The sequence below is a fragment of the Melanotaenia boesemani genome, chromosome 21 (genome assembly GCF_017639745.1).
Source record: "Melanotaenia boesemani isolate fMelBoe1 chromosome 21, fMelBoe1.pri, whole genome shotgun sequence".
NCBI lineage: Eukaryota > Metazoa > Chordata > Actinopteri > Atheriniformes > Melanotaeniidae > Melanotaenia > Melanotaenia boesemani.
The window spans coordinates 23,319,595-23,340,964 of NC_055702.1; the positions used below are offsets into that span (position 1 = coordinate 23,319,595).

Genomic DNA, 21,370 nt, shown 5'->3' on the forward strand with positions numbered 1-21,370 from the left:
AGTGCTGGTGAGTCTGTGTGAATTGTAGCCTAAGATTCCTGTTCTTAGCTGACAGGAGTGACACCCAGTGTGGTCTTCTGCTGCTGTAGCCCATCTGCTTCAAGATTGGATGTGTTGTGTGTTCAGAGATGCTATTCTGCACACCTTGGTTGGAATAAGTGCTTATTTGACTTCCTGTTGTCTTCATATCATGTCCAACCAGTCTGCCCATTCTCCTCCAACATCAACAACAGTGGTTGGTCTCATTGCTGACAATGATGAGTCTTCTGACAGAAAAGAGGTGAATCATCTGGCAAGATGGTGCAGGTAGGTTAGTAACCTGCACAGGACGGAAATTTTAATCCCGTTCCCACCAGCTCCCAAAGTCTTCCTGGGAGCTCTCACCCACTCCCCTGGGACTTTCTTTTTCGACTAAACGAGGGATTTCCACAGGTCCCAACGGGTCTAGAGTTTGTTGATGCAAATTCTGAAGGCGATTTTCTTGTTACAGTTTGTGAGGAATTTTTCCAGAGCGCAGCAAACTGTGCGAGGCTTTGATTAACAATCCACACACAGGCCATCCTGGGTCATGTGGCTGCGCTACTAGTAACAGCGGGCCGCTGGGCACAGCTCAGAGGTTTAAGAAGAAAGCTTTTTGCCGTCTTTGTCCCCAACAATTCGAGAGTGACTTTAAATGTCTGACTTCCCACTTTTGTTAGCCGGCACTTTGCATGAGCCATCTCTTATTTTACTTTCAACTGACTTAACTTTGCCCTCCAACTCCTTACCACTCATCATCTGCTTCTCGTTTACGCTGTTGTCTGTGAGTCAGTCCCGCAGGAATTCCCACCTATTGCAGGTCTCTTGTGTAGGTCTGACAACCTCCCATCCATGTGGTGATCGTGAAGAGATGGTGAAGAGATGGTAAAGAGATGGTGAAGAGATGGCAATTGATTTGAGGAAGGCAGGAAGAAACCACAACACACATCTGACCATGAATGGGGCTGCTGTGGATAGGTTCAACAGTGTGAAGTTCCTGGTGTGTGCACCTTGTTGATGACCTGTCCACCATCAACTCCACAGCAGCTACCATAAAAGCACAAAAGTGCCTCCACTCCCTTCAGGGACTCACAAAAGCATGACTCCCCATATCTCACCTCATCACATTCTACAGAGGAACTTCACACACTGCTGCTGAAGAGCTCTGGACAAACAACAGCTCAACAGGATTGTTAAAATCTCCAGCAATATTGTTGGTGCCCCTCATTCATTCCTCACAGACATTTACCACCATTGCTGCATCCACAGGGCCATCTCCATCATTAGGGACTTATTCCACCCTTGTCATGGCGTGTTCTCCCCCCTGCTGTCTGGCAGGAGGAACAAAACCATCAACTGCAGGTCCCTAAGGTTGTTTAACTGCTTCCTTGTTCAAGCAGTGAGACTAGTAAATAGTGTGCACCCTGTTCCCATCTCCTGCACTACACACTCAGACTCATGCGCACATACACACTCAATAAAGGTAAGAAGCTGGTGAGGAACAGAATTTTGTTTAGGTCTCTCTACTCTTGGAAGAATACTGTGTAGAATAAAAATAAAGAGATCTTAATTCTTGAATCTTGAATGAAACAGTTTGGTCCACACAGCTTTTTCTTCTTCAGACCATTCTCGGTAAACCCTTGAGATGGTTGTGTGAAAATCCCAGTAGTCCTCAGTAATTTCTGAAACACTCAGACCATCAACCATGCCACGTTCAAAGTCACCTAAATCCACTTTCCTTCTCATTCTGATGCTCAGTTTAAACTTCAACTGGTCATTTTGTCCATGTCTACATGACTAAATGCATTGAGTTCCTGCAATGCAATTGACTATTATTATTATTGACTATTGCATTAACAAGCAATTGAACAGGTGTACCTAAGAAAGTGGCCGGTGAGTTTATGCAAGTCCTCTTGACCTTGTTTACATAACTAAATGTGTTGAGTTGCTGCCATGTGATTGGCTAAATAGATATTGTGAACAAGGTATTGAATAAGCGTACCTAATAAAGCGGTTAGGTGTATGTTATTGTAGTAATCTTTGTTGTTAGTACATGGCCAGCTAACGGGATTGTCCACTCATGTCGATTCCCTCAAAGTACCAAAAACACATAGAACACAATCCGCTCCAACAACATAACTGTGGGTATATGCAAAGCAGCTTGACACTCCATGAATAGCTTTTCTTCATCTATCAGCTTGGCACAGACACACACACACATACATAAAGACACACAAGCCAGCTGGTGCCAATCCCTAGCTGTATCTGGGTCATAGCTAACAGAGATGAATCGAACTCAAGTTTCTCATTGCCCCTCTTTCTTTCTCTCATTCCTCTGTTGTTGGGATGTAATTAATAACAGAAGTTCTTTGGGGAGGGGGGCGAATGAAAGACGAAGATGAGTGGGAGCTGGTAAGGAGGCAAGAAAACCTTAGAGAGGAGTGGGATATAAAGATAGGGAGAGAGATAGCGTCACATCTAGACAAGACACTTCTGAGATCAGCAGCTCGGGTGTGTAAAAGTTTGATGGCACAAGGTGTAAGTAGCAGTGCTTAGTGAAGTGTTAAATGTAATGAATCTTTCATAACTTCAGGGCGTTAGGAGCAACTGGATGGTATGTCACTGAAAGTGCTTGCGGGTGTGACAGAGCGTGTGGGTTCACTTGATGTCGCATAGCCCAGTTATAGTTGATAAACTCAGCTGCAGGATGCATATTTGTTTTTCATCCAGCAAATCATAGAATTACTTTCCTTTTCTTGTTGAACCTGTGACCTCAGTCAGCAACAGAAACTGATTAGTAGTTGCCCAAAACACCAAGCCAAAACTAATAAAGAGTAATAAACTTAATTAAGTTCCACTTAAATTAATGTTTTAAAATTAATACTAGCTTTAATTGCTGTGACAAAATTTTACAATAATTACTCAGCTTGTCTGGAAACCTCTACATAATGTGGAGGAGGAAGAGAAAATGCCCCAACAACACTCATGATGAATGTTTTATGTTGGAAAGTTTCACTATGAATATTTCAGATACAGAAATGTCAGAAAGGGAGCAGCAATATGAGGCGCAGACTGTGGAGCTGCCCGGGTGCAGCGAATGTTCTGATGAAAGGGACATGACATGAACTTTGAAGTTTTTTCTAGTTGAAATGAGATATAGAACTTAACTCAACAGTGAAGTTCTTACTGGAGAGACCTCAAATCAAAAGCTCGGTATTTGCCTAATTGTGTGTGTGTGTGTGTGTGTGTATTTGTGGGGGGGGGGGGGGGGGGGGGGGGGGCAGATTACAACTTGGGAACATACAGTTTACGACAATTAATGGGCCAAATGTTACAACTTTGAAGCTTCAGTTCATGTGTGTTAGTTGGTGTGGAAAATAAGACATTCTGTCTTAATAAGCATCTCCCTGTTACCAAAAGGCCTCCCTTTAAACAAAGAATGGGTAAATGATACTCTTTCAACCATGAGCCTTTTTTTAACATGAGATGGATACCGGTTTTGTTAATAACACACTTCCTTACAACACTTTTTAGAACAATTCCTGGTTTTGTTTAACCCCTTAAAATCCTTCAATTTTTCATCTAAATTTTTAAAAGACTTGTTGTGGACATACTATTTTACTGGACAACTTTTACTAGACCCTAGCTGATGTAACTGGACTGTTTGTATCGTCTGCTACTGGAGGACAGTATGGCTTGAAAGATAAATTGCATTTTGCGACTGGTCTGATATTAGTGTTTACTGAATCTGTAGTTATGATTGGAGCCTGGAATGGTATACATTATTAACATTTATAGACTCTTAGCTTTCCAATGGTGTATAACATGTGAAAGTATTTGGAAAAGAGACCCACCCACAGGACAGTCTGGTTGAGGCTTCGATTTCAGGTTTAACACCTACCTTTTGGCAAACAGCAAGCTAGGCGTTTATATTTTCAAATGTGATTAATTGTAATTAATCCACAGCTCTCCCGTGATTCATTAAGATTAAATAAATAAATCTTTTAACAGCGCTATTTAAATGAAGATTGTAGGACATAGTATGCAGTACATATGCAGTATATATTGTGTACTATGATTGTCTATAGACCATATTATCATATCACTTTCTTCAACCATCACTGTCATGGATGCAGTTTTTTCCCTTCACATGCAAGGACATGGTCCCCCATGCATTTCAATTACTTGCTATTTTCACTTGCTGTTTACTTGGTTTTACCTGAGGAAGCATCTTAGTTTGGTTCAGGCATTATAAGTGACTTCATTAAGGTTAAAGGAATTACTGTGGTTTGCCTTTAATAATGATAAAAACAGACTCTCCACTGGGCTTGTGGGGCATCGCCCTGTGTGCCTCAGCTTCTTGAGTCGGCAGCGGTGATGTGAAGCCGATGCAGCAACTTCCCTGCTGCCGGACATGCAGCTCTCGAGAAATGTAATGGCGAGTCACAGCAAAACCAAATGTCGAAAAGATTTGCTGTAAAGTGGGTAAACAGAGAAAGCAAACAGTGGAAGGAGCGCTGTTAGTAAGAAGTATGACTACAGGTCATCAGGTGTCGGCTACTTCAAGTTTACTGTAGAATTTACAGTCTTTATCATTCACTATGGTGGTGTTACTTGAGGTGTAAGACAAAGGAAAAATTACGACACGCATGCTAAATTCATGTCAAAAACAAATATGATAAATTGAGGATGACTTAAATCCTCAGCCTTTCAAGGTCTTCGCGCGTTTAGTTGAACATAGTGTCAAAAATAAACTCAGCTAAAGGAAGAAAGGTTGAAACACTCATTACGCTGTTGAAAAGCTTCCCATCGGTCTGTATCTTGTTTTCACTGTTATCCCTGTTCCTCCGCCCTCCACTCACTTTGTCCAATCGCTTGCCTTCACCCATTTCAATTAGTCCATCTAGCTCAAGTATGACTCAGAAAGGTGTGTCAGTCTGCCATGTGAACCAGCGCAGTGTGTGTTTGTGTGTGTTGAAGAGCGCCGATGAGTGGGTGTTTTCATGCCCTGTCATTTTGAATTTTGTCATGTTTTCCTGTTTCTTTCCCTCTTTTCTTCTGGTCTCCTCAATTTGCTCTGCTGTTCCCGTTTGCTGTTTCCCACTTTGACTTAAATCCCATTTTTCACCTTTATTGGGAGGCTTTTTTTTTTTTTAACATTATTTACCTGTCTCTCTTTCTTTCTTTCACTTTGGTGTTTAAGCGAGACAGCAGAGCAATTCTGCTCGGGAATTCCAGTTAAATAATTTGGATTGTGCTCCAGTAACTGTTTATGTTGACAGTTGTTTTGTTTTGTTTTTAGACTCAGTGTTTGCTGGATTTCCAAATTGGACATCCATACCTTGTCAATAAAGGTTGACACCTTTTTTTTCCTGGCAGACACTGAGTGTTAAGCTTTATTACAGAGCCATTCACCGTGAAGGACAGGAGCATAAAAGCAGCCACCGCATCCAACCAAAGTAATGCCTCAGAAATGTAAAAATATGATAGTTTCTCTCCGACTATTTCCATTCGGACTTCTAAGCTTTAAAATGTGCCATTGCTGCTTTTATGCGCCATGCCCTTCTCTTTCTTTCACGGTCATTTAGATCCAAATTTGAAGTCTTCCTGTCCCTACATATCATCCATACCCATCCATCCACACTTTCCAATCAGCCATAAATGTCTGATGGGACTACCACACCCACAGATGCCTTCAGACACGTTCGGAGGAGATCCAGCGAAGCAGCAGTCGTTGCTCCAATGTATCAAAGTCATCGCAGAAACTTGTTTTATTTTTGTGTGTTTTTAAATTTACTGTCAGGCCTCTTTTTAATTGGATTAGCCTGCACAACATCCTTCCTACTTCGCAGCCTACTTCTAAACACACGATCACAACATCCTGGACAACTACAGGTCCTTTGTGTTCCCTTCCCATGTTCTACATATCCAGTCCTAACCAACTCGCTCTCACCCACACAATCACAGTTTACTCATAGTTCAGTGGTGTGGTGTGCTTCCTCATCGGCCCCAAAGCCAAGGACCCTCACTGTGTCTGTATTTCCCAAAAATAAATGACCGCCTTGGAAATGTATACATTATATTATTGAGCGTGGCCATGTCCATAAGCAACCCCTCCCCGAGCCGAATCTTCAGCTCTGAACACCACCACCATCTTGGTGATCTTAAAGAGAAGGTGAGTGAGATGAAGGGCAAAAAGAGGACTGGTGGCTGTGATGGTGGAGTTGTTTCTGGACAGAGAATGGTTTTCTGTTTCTTCTCTAACTGTTTTTCCTTCTTGTTTGGCAGAACCTCCGACAGATTTCAAAAAGGGTTTTAGATCTCTGACATGCAGTAAACCCAAAGCCAAATGTCCACAGGATGCTATGCCTCAGTGCCCCGAGCTTCATCTCTGGGATACTTAAGACTCATATCACCATCATTATTGTGCTGTACATGCATGAATACACACTAACAGCTAATTTAGCTGTTAAACAGATGCAGGGTGACAGTGCTTTAATTGCTGACTGACCCCCAGCCATAATAGACTTGTCGATGCAGCAAAAAATAATAAACTTCAGTCCTCATGAAGTTATTTTTTTTAAACCAGAATAACAAACATGCACAGTTTATGTTAGGAGCAGTGTCACATTAATAACACTTCTCCCCTCTCCACACTGATTTCAATTTCATATAATAATGATGTAAATAATATATTTATCAGCATCAAAGTTGGGGGGGTAACTGCTGATTAAAACATTAGGTTTAGAAACTATGACCACTTTTCCACATTTGTTTAGTAGCTTAACTGGGTTTCACATAATTAGTATTAGGGACACATAAAGAAAAAAAAATCAGTCTTTGAGAATAAAATAATAATATAACGAGAACAAAGTCATAATTTTACGAGAAAAAGGTCGTAATATTATGGGAAGAAGTTGTAATTACAAGAAAAAAAGTTGTAATTTTACAAAATAAAGTAGTAATTTTAGCAGTTTAAGCAATTTCCCCCTCCATAAAAGCAGTCCGACTGTTTTTATCTGCAGAATTTTCTTGCAATTGTCTTTCTTTTAAAAGTGTGATACATGATACCATGGACTGATGTACCAAAAGTATCTCCAGGTTTGTGAAACCTTTGCTGAAGTGGAACTTCACGAAATGCTCAACAGCCCTCATTTAAACAACCTTCTTCTTCGAAAACAATTGGTAAATTTTACGACTTTATTCCTGTACAATTACAGCGTTATTCTCATAAAGTTACGACTTTATTCTCAAAGTCTGTGAAAAAATATACAGCCTAGTTTAGTCCCATTAAACCTGTCATTACTAACAGGTCTGATTTACATTTATTTTAATGTAATCTTTTTAAAATATTGCTACCAGTTTTCTTTTACAAGAAAATAAAAACCTGACCATACGAATAATAATCTTCATTCAACTGTCGATAAGTATGGACATTACATTCAGTACAGGTATGGTATCATAAGTGGATACCATAACAAATAACCATAACTATTCTGTAGTAATCTGTTCAAGCCCATGTCAGAGGTCCAGTTTCCTTTTGGGGAGTCCAGTCCATGTCAGTTTATGATGGTGTTAATCACTTGCAACAACTTATTACATTAATTGTGTATATGTTGCACAGATTGATTTTGGTCTCATGAGGGGTCTTCTCACATTTTCACTATGCTTTTATTTATGAATGATGGCAAATGTACCAGAGAATGCTGAATAGCTTGTTGCAGGTTTTTGTTTTTTCCCGTGTATCAGAGGGTTTTAAAGTGTCTTTGGTCTCTTCATATTTTTTAGGCTCAGTATTAAGAATTATATCTATGTGGGGACAATGATTGTTGTAGATCCGATTGTTTCTGATTGCCAAGCAAGAGACTTCACGATTATTACCCATGTGGCACATTTTCCACTCGAAAATGGTTAAGGTTGAAATTAATCTGCAGGGTTGGGTCAAATATTACAAAATGTTTAGTGTTCATGGATTGCACCTACTAAATAAATAAATAAGAAAACCCCCAAAAAATCCCAAAGATGCTAAACTAGTAAGTTCTGGACACATGGACAAACAAATATATATTAAGTGCACCTATGGGACTGGCCTGAACCTAAGATCTCAACACGGAGGAAAAATAATAAATAAATAAAAGAACTATGGCACCCACTCCACAATGCTTGAAACAAACACCTGCATCTAAAACATGAGTAGTAGAGAAACTAGGTTTAACAACAAAGAACTGTAACACCACATCATCATCAGTTTTCCTTTACAACCTACTTACTGCTTTGCATTTGAAGATAGCTGATAAAATTTGTCATGTTTGTGGTAATATACTGACAAAAAAGTAATGCTTTTGTCGCTTGCTGCCTTACATTCACAGGAATGTCCCATGTAACAGAATTCCAGGCAAATACTAAACATTACAGACAAAGCTGTACCTCAGTGCACACAGATCTGATGAACATAAACTGTGATTTAACATTGATAAAGGGCTGATTCAATAAGAACACGGACAGCCTTGTTTGTTTCTGAGTCATTGGTACAATTTGATTCTGTTTGGATGTAAAGAAATAACACTTAAAGTTGCAAATATATGCGATCTAAGACCCTTTGAGATGATTGTCCTGGATGTTCTGTTAAATGTCCTATAAAGTGTCAAATATGAGGATGGAAATGCAGAAAGCTAACCTTGTGACGGTCACATACAGGTTTGTCACAACCCTTCTGCATTTTCACTACGCCCTCTTTCCTTTTCACAATGATATGAAAGCTTTTAAAGGAGGCTACACCAGTCACATCAGTGAAGGACTTAAGGGGAGGCAGTGGGAGCCAAAATGGGAGCATGAGGAAAACCATTTCCTCATTCGTCCATGAAATACTTTGCTACCAGAGTGAAGAAAGGATTTCAAGCCAGCTTGACTTAAGTCAAAGCAGGTGTAACATGAATTCCATTACTCATTAAGAGTGGTTTTCTTCTTTCTTTTTCCCTTGTGTGGAGGAAGAAAGAGCAGTGGGGTGAGGGCTGCCTATACTTTTCACCTTTTCTTTTCTGTCTTCACTCATTTTCTTCCCCTCTAGAGACTAATTGAGTTTCAATCCTAAAGGTTTCTGCCTCTCCTTTTCCTCCCTTCTCCCTCTGTCTCTCTCTGACCCATCCATAATATTCAAGCAATTATTGCTGATATCCTCAGATTGTTTTTCAGGGATGCAGATGAGTACAAAGCTAGCACATTAGCTTCAGTGCTCCCATAATTAATCATTTTCTAGGGCCAGTAATTTACTGAGTTTTACTATATAGGAATGTAAATAGGACAGTGAAGGTGTAGTAGTAGTACCATGTGTTTATGTCTCCCTTAGCTCACCGTGCACCTGCAGACAGTAAGTAGAGCAGAGGAAAAATAATGTTTGCTCATCCGAAAATGATGAAGGACCTCGTAAATATGAAGTCCTGGTGAATGAACCAAGCTGTTGCATCCCAGCACACCTACGCCAACCTGCCCCGATTCATCCAGGCTCAACCTAGACACCCTTAATTTGCTCAGTCTGCACAGCGGCCATGCTGTGCGGCTTTCAGAATTACAGTTTCCTTTATGTTAAAAAAAAAAAAAAAAAAAAGCATCTGACAAGATGAGAAGCTGTCGGTGCAGAGATCAAATCAGCTTCTGAGGTGCTGACAAGCAGCGCAGATGACAGAGAATGTCAGCCCGCTTTAGTGCATTTGTTTGAAAAGCCAGATAAGCTCACCAGAAGCCATTTTGCTTTCACTTTCTGGCACGCACATCTCCACAGGTGTTCGGTAACGGTCAAACTCCCACCACTGGCTGCCCTGGAGATAAGCCCATATGGCCAGAAATCAGGTGTGTCTCCCCTGTTGTCAGTATCAATAATTACCAGCAGGCACACAATTAACTGTCAGGAAAGATGACCCCGAAACCAAATCTAGAATAATTAAGTTGAAGGCACTCCGTGGAGCTCAGACCCCCACCAGTTCAACAACTTTTATTTAGTTCAGCAGCAGCAAAGAGAAAACGGAAGGTTTTTATTAGAAACTAAATAGAATTTTAAGATGAAAATATAGTTTATCAGATTGTACTTTGTAAAGTATATTTATTGATCAGCTCCTTATCTCAACAGCTTCCACCTTTCTTATAGTCAGTGAAATTCAGAAACTCCTGCTCCAAACTTTAAGATAAAAAGCCATTTAGAAGACAGAAAATCCCCTTTTAGATTTGAAATTACAGGAGGTTTCAAGTTTAAACTCCAACTTACTTAACACTGTATAAAAAATGTTAGAAGAACTAATAAACCCCTTTATCCCACCTGAATAAAACCTCCAAATTCAGGCAATAACACCTCCACAATTGTGAGACCAAACTGCACAAGCTTGAGTTGTATAGGTATGGATAATGCTTAAATACAATTAGCTTACTTGTCCCCATCACCAAGCCAAAGTGCTGCTGAGCTACATTTCTAGCTCAACTTGGCCATCTAACTCCATACTATCCTCATCCCAGTTTACAAGCAGAAAGGGAATCGATTTATTGAGTTTCCACTAAGAATAATATTGATATCCTCTCTTTCAGCTTGTTAGTATCAAGATTTCTGACTGGCTGATAATATCTCTAGTCCTGGCAATTAACAGTTTTTCTGGTGGAAAAATAGCAATATGGAGTCATGAACTAGTTAAAAATGGTTTAATTTATACATATTTTATGCATTCATTTTTTTGGAGATGAGATGCACGTGATGGCTTTTTTCGAAACTCTCTACTACATACTATGCAAGCTATGCAGAAGCTCAAACCAAGCTACATCATTTTTAGCCAGTTTCTAGTTTAGAGAAGCATAAGTAAATAATAGCATAGCATAGTTTTTATTGTTTAATGCCTCCTAGAAGATGATTTGATGCAATGCACTTTGGGATACAGTATGTGTAGTTGACTGGTCAGATGTAAGGTGGAGAATTTCTCTAATCAGTACATCTGGACATGTTTAGAATTCTGGAGATTTTGCATACTGCATACTACAATTTAGCTAAGTCAGTATGTACTATGAGTATAGGACACGGTTTCAAAACAGCTTGTGTTTTAGGTTGTCAGCAGCTTCTTCCTCTGTATACCAGCTTTGTATACCAGCTATATATGTATATATATATGTACATATATATATTATATTGTGTGCGCTATAATTGGACTAATTCCATAATTATTATAATTTAATAACAACTTGACTCAAACATAATGAGTGATACTGATGTTTGAACAAATCACTGAGAATTATTTGATTTTTCTTTAAGATTTTGTATTCTGTTAGCACAGAATCGCACAGCGCTTTGCACCAGCGCCTAGCAACAGTGAAGCATGCCAGTGTTTTGTCCTGGTAGTAAATAGTATTGCATCACCACCAGATGCTGAATAAAACAGGACCATACTGAGACAATAAACTATTTGATTTATTCAATCAATGCTTATTAAAAGCTTTGAAGATTATTACCCATCCCTAGTTTGAACCTCTTCCGCTGCTCTACTGTTTCTGAAAGTAAGAATTTTCTCTGCCCCACTTTTGAAGGAACTCAACACCTGCAGGTATTCATCACAAGAGATACATTTTTATCTTTATATATATTTGACATCACAGGTAGATGGGGATATTTGTTCTCCTAACCCACTCAGCTTATTAAGCCTTGTTGTCTAATTCCCTGATCTATGGGCAAATTTCCATGGATTTTATGGGGAACCCAGTAGGTACACACTATGTACCACAAACACACATGGGAATCATTTCAGCCCAGCACAGCTGCAGCCACAGCAGCACACCTGTGCTAATTGGACAGATAGGAAGTGCTCACAACACCCAAAAGACTTTTCCCCTTTTGAGCGTGGGTGTTTGTGATTCCCATCTCTGATCTCCCCTCCTGGTGGGACCTCTCCTTCACTGATGATGTGATGAGGTGATAGATGAAACGAACCTCCTTGCTCCTCCTCATCTCAGCTCCCAGCCTATCCATCCATCCATCCTCTCTGGACGGAGAGAATAGGTAAGGGACAGAGTGATGGATGGGTATGGAAAACTGTTTTCCGTCTGTGTTATGTTCCTGAGAGGAGGGCAGTAAAAGAGAAAGGAAAGGCAGTCATGTGATGCCATGGAGTCAACAGGAGGGGAAGGCTGAAACACCCTGAAAGTAGCCTCCTCCATGAAGTCTCTTTGAGCAGTATTGTTTAGCAGTTGTCACACTGACTCAGGGGAGGGTAAATATGAATACCTGTTGATCAGAGAGGAGGAGGTTTGATTTAATTAGTCATGGCTGCTGACCACAGGGGTGCTTGGCTTGATTCTCCTTCTCGCTTCATACATTATCTGATCTGCCTTTCCTTTTTGTAAAATCTTCACACCTTCTTACAAACTCTCATGTCCTTAATGTGCACCCACCCTTGTGAGTGACTTAAAGTGCATTAAAGTATCACTAACTTGTTTCTTACAAGATCTTTCGTTGGCTCCAGTCCTCAACATTGCAGGTTTTCTGTACCGTTTCCCTGTTTATTACCTTCTATCTCACTTTTTGTCCACCACCTCCTCCCCCTCCACCTGCTTATCCCCTCCCTCCCCCCAACCACACCTCCCCTTCCTTCCCTCCTCCTATTTCCCACTTCCAACAGAAGCTCAGAGTAAGCCTTACTACTCAGACTACTCCCCCACCCGCCTGCTCATCCACAAGATGTGCACCAGCCACTACCTGGACCTGTTCATCACCATCGTAATAGGGCTCAACGTCATCACCATGTCCATGGAGCACTACAAGCAACCACAGGTTAGAAACAAGGGGGTATCCCTCATTATACCCTCTGATCATCTTACATACCTTTGAATTGCAGTAAATTTTAAAATTGAGGTCTGAATTTCTCCAAATTGCTTTCTAAAACCAAAATTGAACTTATAGAATTGATGTGACTGGAACAAAAGTTCAAACCCCTTATGGCTTCATGAGACTTCAGGAAACATTGTCAGATACTGCTAATTATTCAAACAGGGCAAATGAAAAGAAAAAAGAACTGTGAGAGCCTGGCAAGACAAACATCAGAAGACAATAAAAGTGTGGTCAAAATAATAAATTAAAGATTATTGCACAATCAATAAAAAGGAGAAAAACATAATAAAACAACTTTTAAAAGTTCTCTAAATTGTAAAGAGTTATCCTGGGGTGCGCTAGATCTAATCCATCAAGTTTGCCCAAAAGGTAATTACATGAATCTTAAGCAGCGCTGAGGTCTGGTACGTATTTATAGTCCATATTTTATTTGCAATAGGCAGCTGTGCCAGCTGGGACTTGTCCACTCATTTAAAAGAAAGAACAAAAATGTTCACCAGTTTAAGTATCATGCTATTTGCCAATCATATAATCAAAACCCTGAGGTAGAAGCAGGAAAAAAGATAGCTGTTGAAGAACAGAAAAAGAGGCAGGATGGAAATGTGGAATGTGGAAACAGCTGGATGGGTATAAATAAGAAAGCGTAAAAAACTCTCAGTGATCTGGTGTACAGTTCAGTAAGGCAAGGCAAGGCAGTTTATTTGTATAGCACATTTCATGTACAGGACAATTCAAAGTGCTTTACATAAAACAAAGACATTACAGATATTTAGAATAGAGTGGTTATACTGTAGTAGATCCTCTCAAAGAAGATGTGAGACAGATATTTTTTCTGTTTAAGTAGCTAACGTCAATCAGTTAATGTCCTATACTCTGCTTTGGCACAATACAATGCTTTTTGGGGCAGTTGAATAGCAGTTCATTGGACTAAATTCTGGTGATAGCGCAAAAGATCAGAAGGTGGAACAAAATATAGTTTGGTAAAATAAAGTCTTTAGGCAGAGTTATGTAGGACAGTAAGTGATCCTCAAAGTCAAGGACAGATTCCTGACAGCTACCTTTCTTCTGAAAGTTCAGTGATGCTTTTGTGTATCCTTGATGTTTTGAAAGTATCCGTGATCTTTTGCACATGTCAGTGATGACATGTGCAAAAGATGACAGAAGATTCTTGATGCAATATCCTTTGCTCAACATATTTATGGTAAATTTCTGTCAAAGGTCAGTAGAAATTGCCAGTATAAAGGACTGTTTGATAGCCTGCTAACAGCTTTTTAACAACCATGTCAGGTTTTTTGCTGCTATAGGTCGATTGTTATTGACAGTGGAACCATTTTTGTTGACCTTTGCTTACTTGTTAGGATGTTTTAGGTTGTCTTTGATAAGCAATAAGTCTATCCTAGCCTTTGGTCGCACAACACAGTTTGGTCTGCTTTAAACAAATTGTGACTTCCACGGATATTATGGTTTGTCGGGATTAATGTGAACACTCATTCACATTATTGTGGACCAAAGAAGTGAAACTTGATCTGCTTGATAAATGTGAGTCTCCGTTCACTTGCAAGTAAAGGCGTGAGCTGCAGTGGTTTCTCGGCATGGCCGCTTATTACCGGAGTTTTTCTCCGGTACTTGACTGTTGCTGCTCCTCTTACTGACCTGTTGAGTCCAAAACAGAAGTTTGTCGGGTCAGCCGACTGCCAGTATGCTTTTGATAACATCAAACACCTCATGACCCACTCACCTGTTCTTGCTTCTCCGTCCTTTAAGTCACATTTCAAGCTGGCAGTGGATGTCAGTGATTCCGGTGCTGACGCTGTCCTCCTACAGCACATATGTCAAACTGGTCCAGCAAAGGGCCGTGTGGCTGCAGGTTTTTGTTCCAACCAAGCAGCAGCACACCAGATTTGACTGATTCAATCAACTGATCTCAGTCTTCAGACAGCTGATTGGTCAAACTGTGTGCTCTTGGCTGGCTGGAACAAAAACCTGCAGCCACACGGCCCTTTGCTGGACCAGTTTGACATGCCTGTCCTACAGGATGGTCCTGATGGGGTGGAACACTTGTGTTACTTCTCAAGGAAGTTTAATCATCAGCAGGTGTATTCCACAATCGAGAAGGAGCCATGTGTGCTGGTGCTGGCTCTGAAGGACTTCAAGGGATATCTGGGTTTGTCGGGTTGCCCCATTACAGTTTCTACAGATCAAAATCCCCTTGTGTTCATTGGCCAAATGTGCAACTCAAATCAACTGTTTCTGCAATGTTTTAACCTGGAGATCAGGCATGTCAGAGGTAAGAACAACATTTTGGCTGACAGATTGTCCCAATATACTTGTGATGTTGATTACTGTCTCCTGCTCAACACTTAGGGGTGGAGGTGTTACGTGAAACTCTGTCAGTGTGGGTGTTCTTTTTGGATGCATGTGATTTAACTTGTTCCGCTCTTCTCTCCAATGGTTGGTTGACGGGACTCCGAGAAGGGGCAGTGTCCTGGGCCACCACCAATACCTGGGTTGCTGCCTCTTTATTTTGTTTATTTATTTATTTATTGCCTTTTGATTTGGGAGTCTCTGGTAGTACAGTTTTCAGTTTTGGTTCTTTGAGTTTGGTTTGGACTTTTGGTTTGGGGAGTAGCCCAAATCCAACGACTAACTGCTTGGCTGGTTTGTGCTCTTCTCCCCTCTTTTGTTTCTTTTGGTCTGGGCTCCCTTCTCCTTTGCTATTTGTGGTTGCATTAAACTTTCTTTTGAAATATTGCTGCTTGGTGGTGGTCTCATATGTTATGGTCTCTTTTGTGAGCCGTGTTTTAGGGACTGTAACACTCAGTGTGTTTAGCTTGCAATTTGAAAGCAAATAGACCATCCAATAAACCAAACAGAGGAAGTGATGTAGGACTAGTTGTAGCACAATGTCCTCATTAGCTTACTGCCTTGGGTAAAAAGTAAAAGCCAAAACTTCAAGATTGCATAAATTTGGTGTTGTTCCATTGTTTACTTGAAATGAATGACTTATTATCATTCCTGGCCAATCAATGTGCTGGATTTTCTTCTTTCTTCTTGGTCAGTGTTCATTTCAAGAAATATTGTTTGCAGGAAGCAGCTTTTGTTACTGCATGACATTGTCCAGGCAGTTTGATCCGCTTGAGCAAAGTGTGATGTGAAAACAAACCAAGCAAAGGTGCAAAAATAATTAGAATTCTCTACACAGACGAATCGTCTTTCGGACTATCCTTGTGTGAAAGCTCTCTTAGAAAGCTTTTACTTGAAATGCTCTTTTCACCCAAGGAAGGATCTTTAAATTTTAGAAATATTGATTGTAAAGTTAGAAGCAGAAGAAAACAGTCACATTATAGAATATCTGTAATAATCTTAAGTTCGAATGGAGTAATATTTGTTAAAAAAATGTCTATAGGTAGAATAGAGGGTCTTTAAAAATTATTAGCTGTTAAGACTTTTGGATGGAATAAAGATTTTTGGTACCGGAGAAAAAGATTTAGCACAAACTGGACCTAACAGTCAGTCAATGATTTGCCACTGCTGAGACTTCAGTAAAATCCCTGCTGACCAGCAGTTCTCGAAACATCTCTCTCTGCTAAAGGTCAGTTTTCACATGCAGATGGGCGCTGTGAATTCCCCCACAGGCGAAAATGGCTACTTTGATTCTAATAGCCTTTTCATTGAGAATAAGCGAGACAGGAGGAGAGGATGATGTGAATGATCTAAAAATGGAATTGCTAATTCTGAAGAAAAGAACAGTTTACAATGCAGACACTTTGGTATTTAAGAAAAAGCAGAAAAAAGTATTGATATACACAAAGGATACATGCATGTGAGAAAGAAAAAAAAACCCATGTCAATCCTAATGTTTTACTTATTATGGCAAAATTAATCATTTGGTCTTCATCTGATCCCAAAATTAAGTTATATGCAACCTCGGATAAAGAAAACAGCCAATATTAGATGTTGTTATCTAACAAAATCTAAGCAGACATTCAGAAGCAGCATGAGAAAACCTACATACATTCTCACTGCTTTCACCGTAATTAGGAGAGTAAATAGTTGCTATATGCACTTGTTGAAATACTTATCAGTCAGAACCTCTATGTAATATGAACTATAGATAGTTTAGTTAATGCCAAGGGGGAAAGACATCAGAAATTATCTTAGAGAAGCAAGTGTTGCTGCCCATGAATGCAAGATGGGTTATCAGGTCCCGTCCAAACAATTTGGAGTCCATCAATCTACTGTGAGAAAGATTAAACACAAGAGGAAAGCACTGAAGACAGCTGGCAATCTTCCTAGCAAGTTCACCCCAAGGTCAAACCATGCAATGCTCAGAGAAATAGCAAAAAACCCTAGAGTTCCATCTCAGGAGGTAGAGGTATAGCGCCTCAGTTAGCAGATCAAATGGTAAATGTCATGATGATAAAATTAGAAAAAGTCTGAACAAATGTGACTTGTTTTAAAGGGTTGCAGAAAAAAAACTTTCTCTTTCTAAAAAACATAGCACAGCTTGCAAAGTTGCGTCTGAACAAACCACAGGACTTCTGCAACAAGAACAGACAAGACCAAAGTGGAGATGGTTGGGCAAAATACACAGCACCAAATGCAGCATATCAGCACAAACACATTATACCAGCTTGTTTCCACGTGACCTGGACCTTTGGAGTTACTGAGTTGCTCATAAACTCATCTGTGTACAAAAATAATGTGGTGCCACCTGATTGACAGCTTAAGCTTCAGATCCAGACCTCAACCTAATAAGAGAGCTGTGCAATAATAAATGTCTGCACCCCTCAATGAACTGAGGCAACCTTGTAAAAAAGAGTGGACCAGAATTCCCCCCACAGTGATGTCAAGGACTGATTAGGTCACATAGAAAACAATTGCTTTAAGTTATTCAAGCTGAACATAGTTCTACAAGCTAGTGAATTGGGTGGTATATTCTTTTTTATCAATAAATAAAGACATGGTGTCATTAGTGTTTTGTTGGTTCATCTGAGGTTGGATCTACCTCATTATAAGGCCTGGTCTGGTCTTTTTGTTTTTGAATGCTGTCCTAATAAGTAAAACCTCAGGGTTGAAACATGGTATGCTCTCATTTTCACATGACTGTATATCCACTATAACTAGTAATTAAGTGTAAATGAACCAAGCTGAATTGGCTGTCCTATAAAAGATGACAGCAGCGAGGTGAGGTCATTTCATTTTTTTTTATTTTTTTTTTTTATTGCAGAGTCAGCATGTTTTCATGATAGCTATAACTCACTTTGGCATAATAAATGTAATCCTGGGTTTACTGACTTGTTAAGATGGATACTTTTACATAGTCAGAAATTATTTAAATGCAACCGTTTCTCTCTCAGGAGCTGGATGATGCGCTGAAGATCTGCAACTACATCTTCACTCTCATTTTTGTCCTGGAGTCTGTCTTCAAGCTGGTGGCCTTTGGCTTCCGTCGCTTCTTCAAGGACAAGTTAGTATTTGAATCACAATGACTTTTTAACAAAAATCCGAGATCCTGCATAAGTTTCTACCTCCCAGATTAGGTTTTGACATTTGATTGAATGTGATCATTTAACAAGCTGGTTGCTGAGGGTGCTGTTCTTTAACCTCTGAGTCGTGGAAAATCTGAGGCAGCATTCATGGAGCCTAAATGAGCTTTCTTTTTTTTCCCATGCTGCTTCATTGAATGTTCTTCGGTGAGGCCCGTATGAATACAAAAGGCCTTGTTAAACACCAATAAAGCACAACTGCCTTAGATGATTTCATAGCTTTGAAATCTCTGGCCTTATTCTGAAAACCACACAGTAACGCACCAACACAATCTCAACAGCACAAATGTATTTTAGCACATATCAAATTAGCCTAAATATGTGTCCTAATACACATACACACAGCTCTGGAGGCATCTTGCATTTGGACCTGAGCTAACCACCCAGGATTTCACAATGCCACAGCAGACCATTATCTAGTTTAAGCCTGGCAACAGCCTAGATTTATAGAAATTCCCTACACTCTCATTCACATTCACACACAGGTACAAGCAAACAGATAAGTGCAACATTCAGCCAAAACTCCCAGGGGTATTTTGAAAATAACTCATTTTAAAGAGAATTCTGTCCAGTATGTGGGGTGTAGTAAAGAGTTAAATCTGGTCGGCGATAAAATCCCAGAGTAGAAACAATAGAAATGGACAAGCCAGGTTGCTATGACCACCCACCACCGTCTTCGTTGTTTACACATTAATTTTCTTCCAAACATTCTGCTCACTTTGCATTTATTGCACAGCAAGTCAAAAACAAAAAGTTTGTTCTCACCTTATTGATCTCAGTTCAGGTTACATAATCTGTTAATTAAAGCTAACGACTGATTCCAAGTCTCAAAGTAGCACATCTACCTAAAATGAGACGATACCATTGCTGCTTTTTAGTTCTAAAATTTATTTGCACACTCCCACACACAACCATCTTGTCTCTATAAGCTATGAAGCTTTTGACAATCTCTCTTACAGAAGTATTAAAGTGGAGCTGTAGGATGGATTGCGTTTTAACAATAACAGAAGAGACCTGATTCGTACAAACAGGACAGCATCACTTCTATGGAAGCCTAAAAGAAAAAGAAAATTGTCTAATTTAAAATTTTGATTCAGTATCTAAAATCTTGGAATTAAAATCTGTGACCAAAGATCGTACGTCCTGAGATAAAAGTTGTCCAGGATATTTTCTTGGAAAAATAAATACCTACAAGTTGTGTCCACCTCAGACTAGGAAAAAGTATCGCCTTCCATTCAGATGGAGGATTTTTAAAACGTGGGCATGAATTATCGACCATTTCACCAAAGTCTCATTATTCATCACAAAAGCTCCCTGTGCAGGGGGAAATCTGAGCATAGAATAATATGTCAGCAAAATATGATAAGTTTTCCTGGACATCTACCTTAAAACATCTAAACAGTTTAACTTTATTGTTTTATCTACCTTTGCTGTTATGGGCTGGACACACTGGAGGTGACGTCGCTCCTTCTCCATCATTTCCTATGGAACTTGTGTGATGAGGTGAAAATCGCTGCCATCCTCCAGCCAAGCGACAGGCGACATTCGTGCATGTGAAATGTTGAGTTTGTTTACATAGACGTGCATTATTTATACCAGAGGGAAATTTCTAAAACATTATTAACCCTATAATGATGTATGTATCATATTTTATACATACAGTTTGTGAGACCTTTTGTATCACTTTATGGTAAAAAAAAAAACCCTTGCTCTAAACCCTGTTTGCATTTTGTTAAAGAGACAAAATACAGACTCCAGACTAAAAAAAAAAGAGAGATTTTTTCTCCATTTTTTTCGTGGGTCGGGCTTTAAAGGGTTAAATTATGCAACCAACTCTGTTGTGAATGTAACTGTTCACATGCTTGCATGTGTACTATGCTTGTTACTGTAGGATTCCACTACGGGGGGACATTAGAGAACTCAGACCTGATAGAGTTGCCGAATTTGTAGAATGTAAACAACCCGATAAAAACTGTGGCAACACAGAAGGTTTGTACTGGATTTATTTTGAAAAAACAATGAAAAAAAATCACGGGAACATTATTGTAGTTGGAGTATAAAGTCCCTAAAAGAAGCATGTTTTTGAAGAGAGGGACCACCACCCCAGTCTGCCATTCCAGAAACTGTCGCCAATGCTGCAGAGGCTTGTCAGCCAAGACAGCCGTACAGCATCCAGAGCCTTAAGAACTCTGGGTGGACCTCATCCACCCCTGAGGCCCTGCCACTGAGGACCTTGTTAACCACCCCAGCGACCCTAATGTCCCCCGCCTCACCCAGGACATGGTTGAAGCTCTGCCAGAGATGTAAGTTGAAACTCTTTCTGACAGGGGACTCCGCCAGACATTCTCAGCCGACCCTCACAACACGCTTGAGTCTGCCAGGCTTGACCGGCATCCTCTCCCACCATCTGAGCCATCTGACCACCAGGTGGTGATCAGATGACAGCTCTGCCCCTCTCTTCACCCGAGTGTCCAAGACATGCGGCCGCAGGTCCGACAATACGACTACAAAGTCGATCATTGACCTGCGGCCTAGAGTGTCCTGGTGCCAAATGCACATGTGGACACTTTTATGCCTGAACAAGGTAGTCCAACAGCAAAACACCACTCGGATTCAGATCAGGGGGGCCATTCCTCCAAATCACGCCCCTCCAGGTCTCGCTGTCATTGCCCATGTGGGCACTGAAGTCCCCCAGCAGAACGTGGGAGTCCCCGAAAGGAGTGCTTTCCAACCCCCCTTCTAGGGACTCCAAAATCTTACTTTCACCAAAAATGTTTATAAAAATAGATTGATATACAACATTATTGGGAAAATATCTATTTTATTTTAATAATATTATTACAAATTTTATGAAGCAAGAATTTGGAAATTTTGTTTTCTCTTTTGATTCCCTTTTTCTAGTGCTGGAGTCAGAACAGAGCTGGTTCTAGATTCAGCTCTTTTTCTGAAC

The 21,370-nt window shown here is 40.1% G+C and overlaps 1 protein-coding gene across 14 annotated transcripts in view; it reads left to right on the top strand.

The window, feature by feature from the left end:
* cacna1g (calcium channel, voltage-dependent, T type, alpha 1G subunit) overlaps positions 1 to 21,370 on the top strand; it is a 318,055-nt gene that overhangs the window by 273,645 nt on the left and 23,040 nt on the right. For 12 of the 14 annotated variants that reach the window (XM_041973670.1, XM_041973675.1, XM_041973678.1 and 9 more), the window contains 2 exons: positions 12,663 to 12,814; positions 18,232 to 18,341. In XM_041973670.1, the coding sequence (XP_041829604.1) occupies positions 12,663 to 12,814; positions 18,232 to 18,341 (262 nt within the window). The remainder of the gene's footprint in view (positions 1 to 12,662; positions 12,815 to 18,231; positions 18,342 to 21,370) is intronic. The other 2 variants (XM_041973666.1, XM_041973668.1) reach the window with 1 other exon arrangement.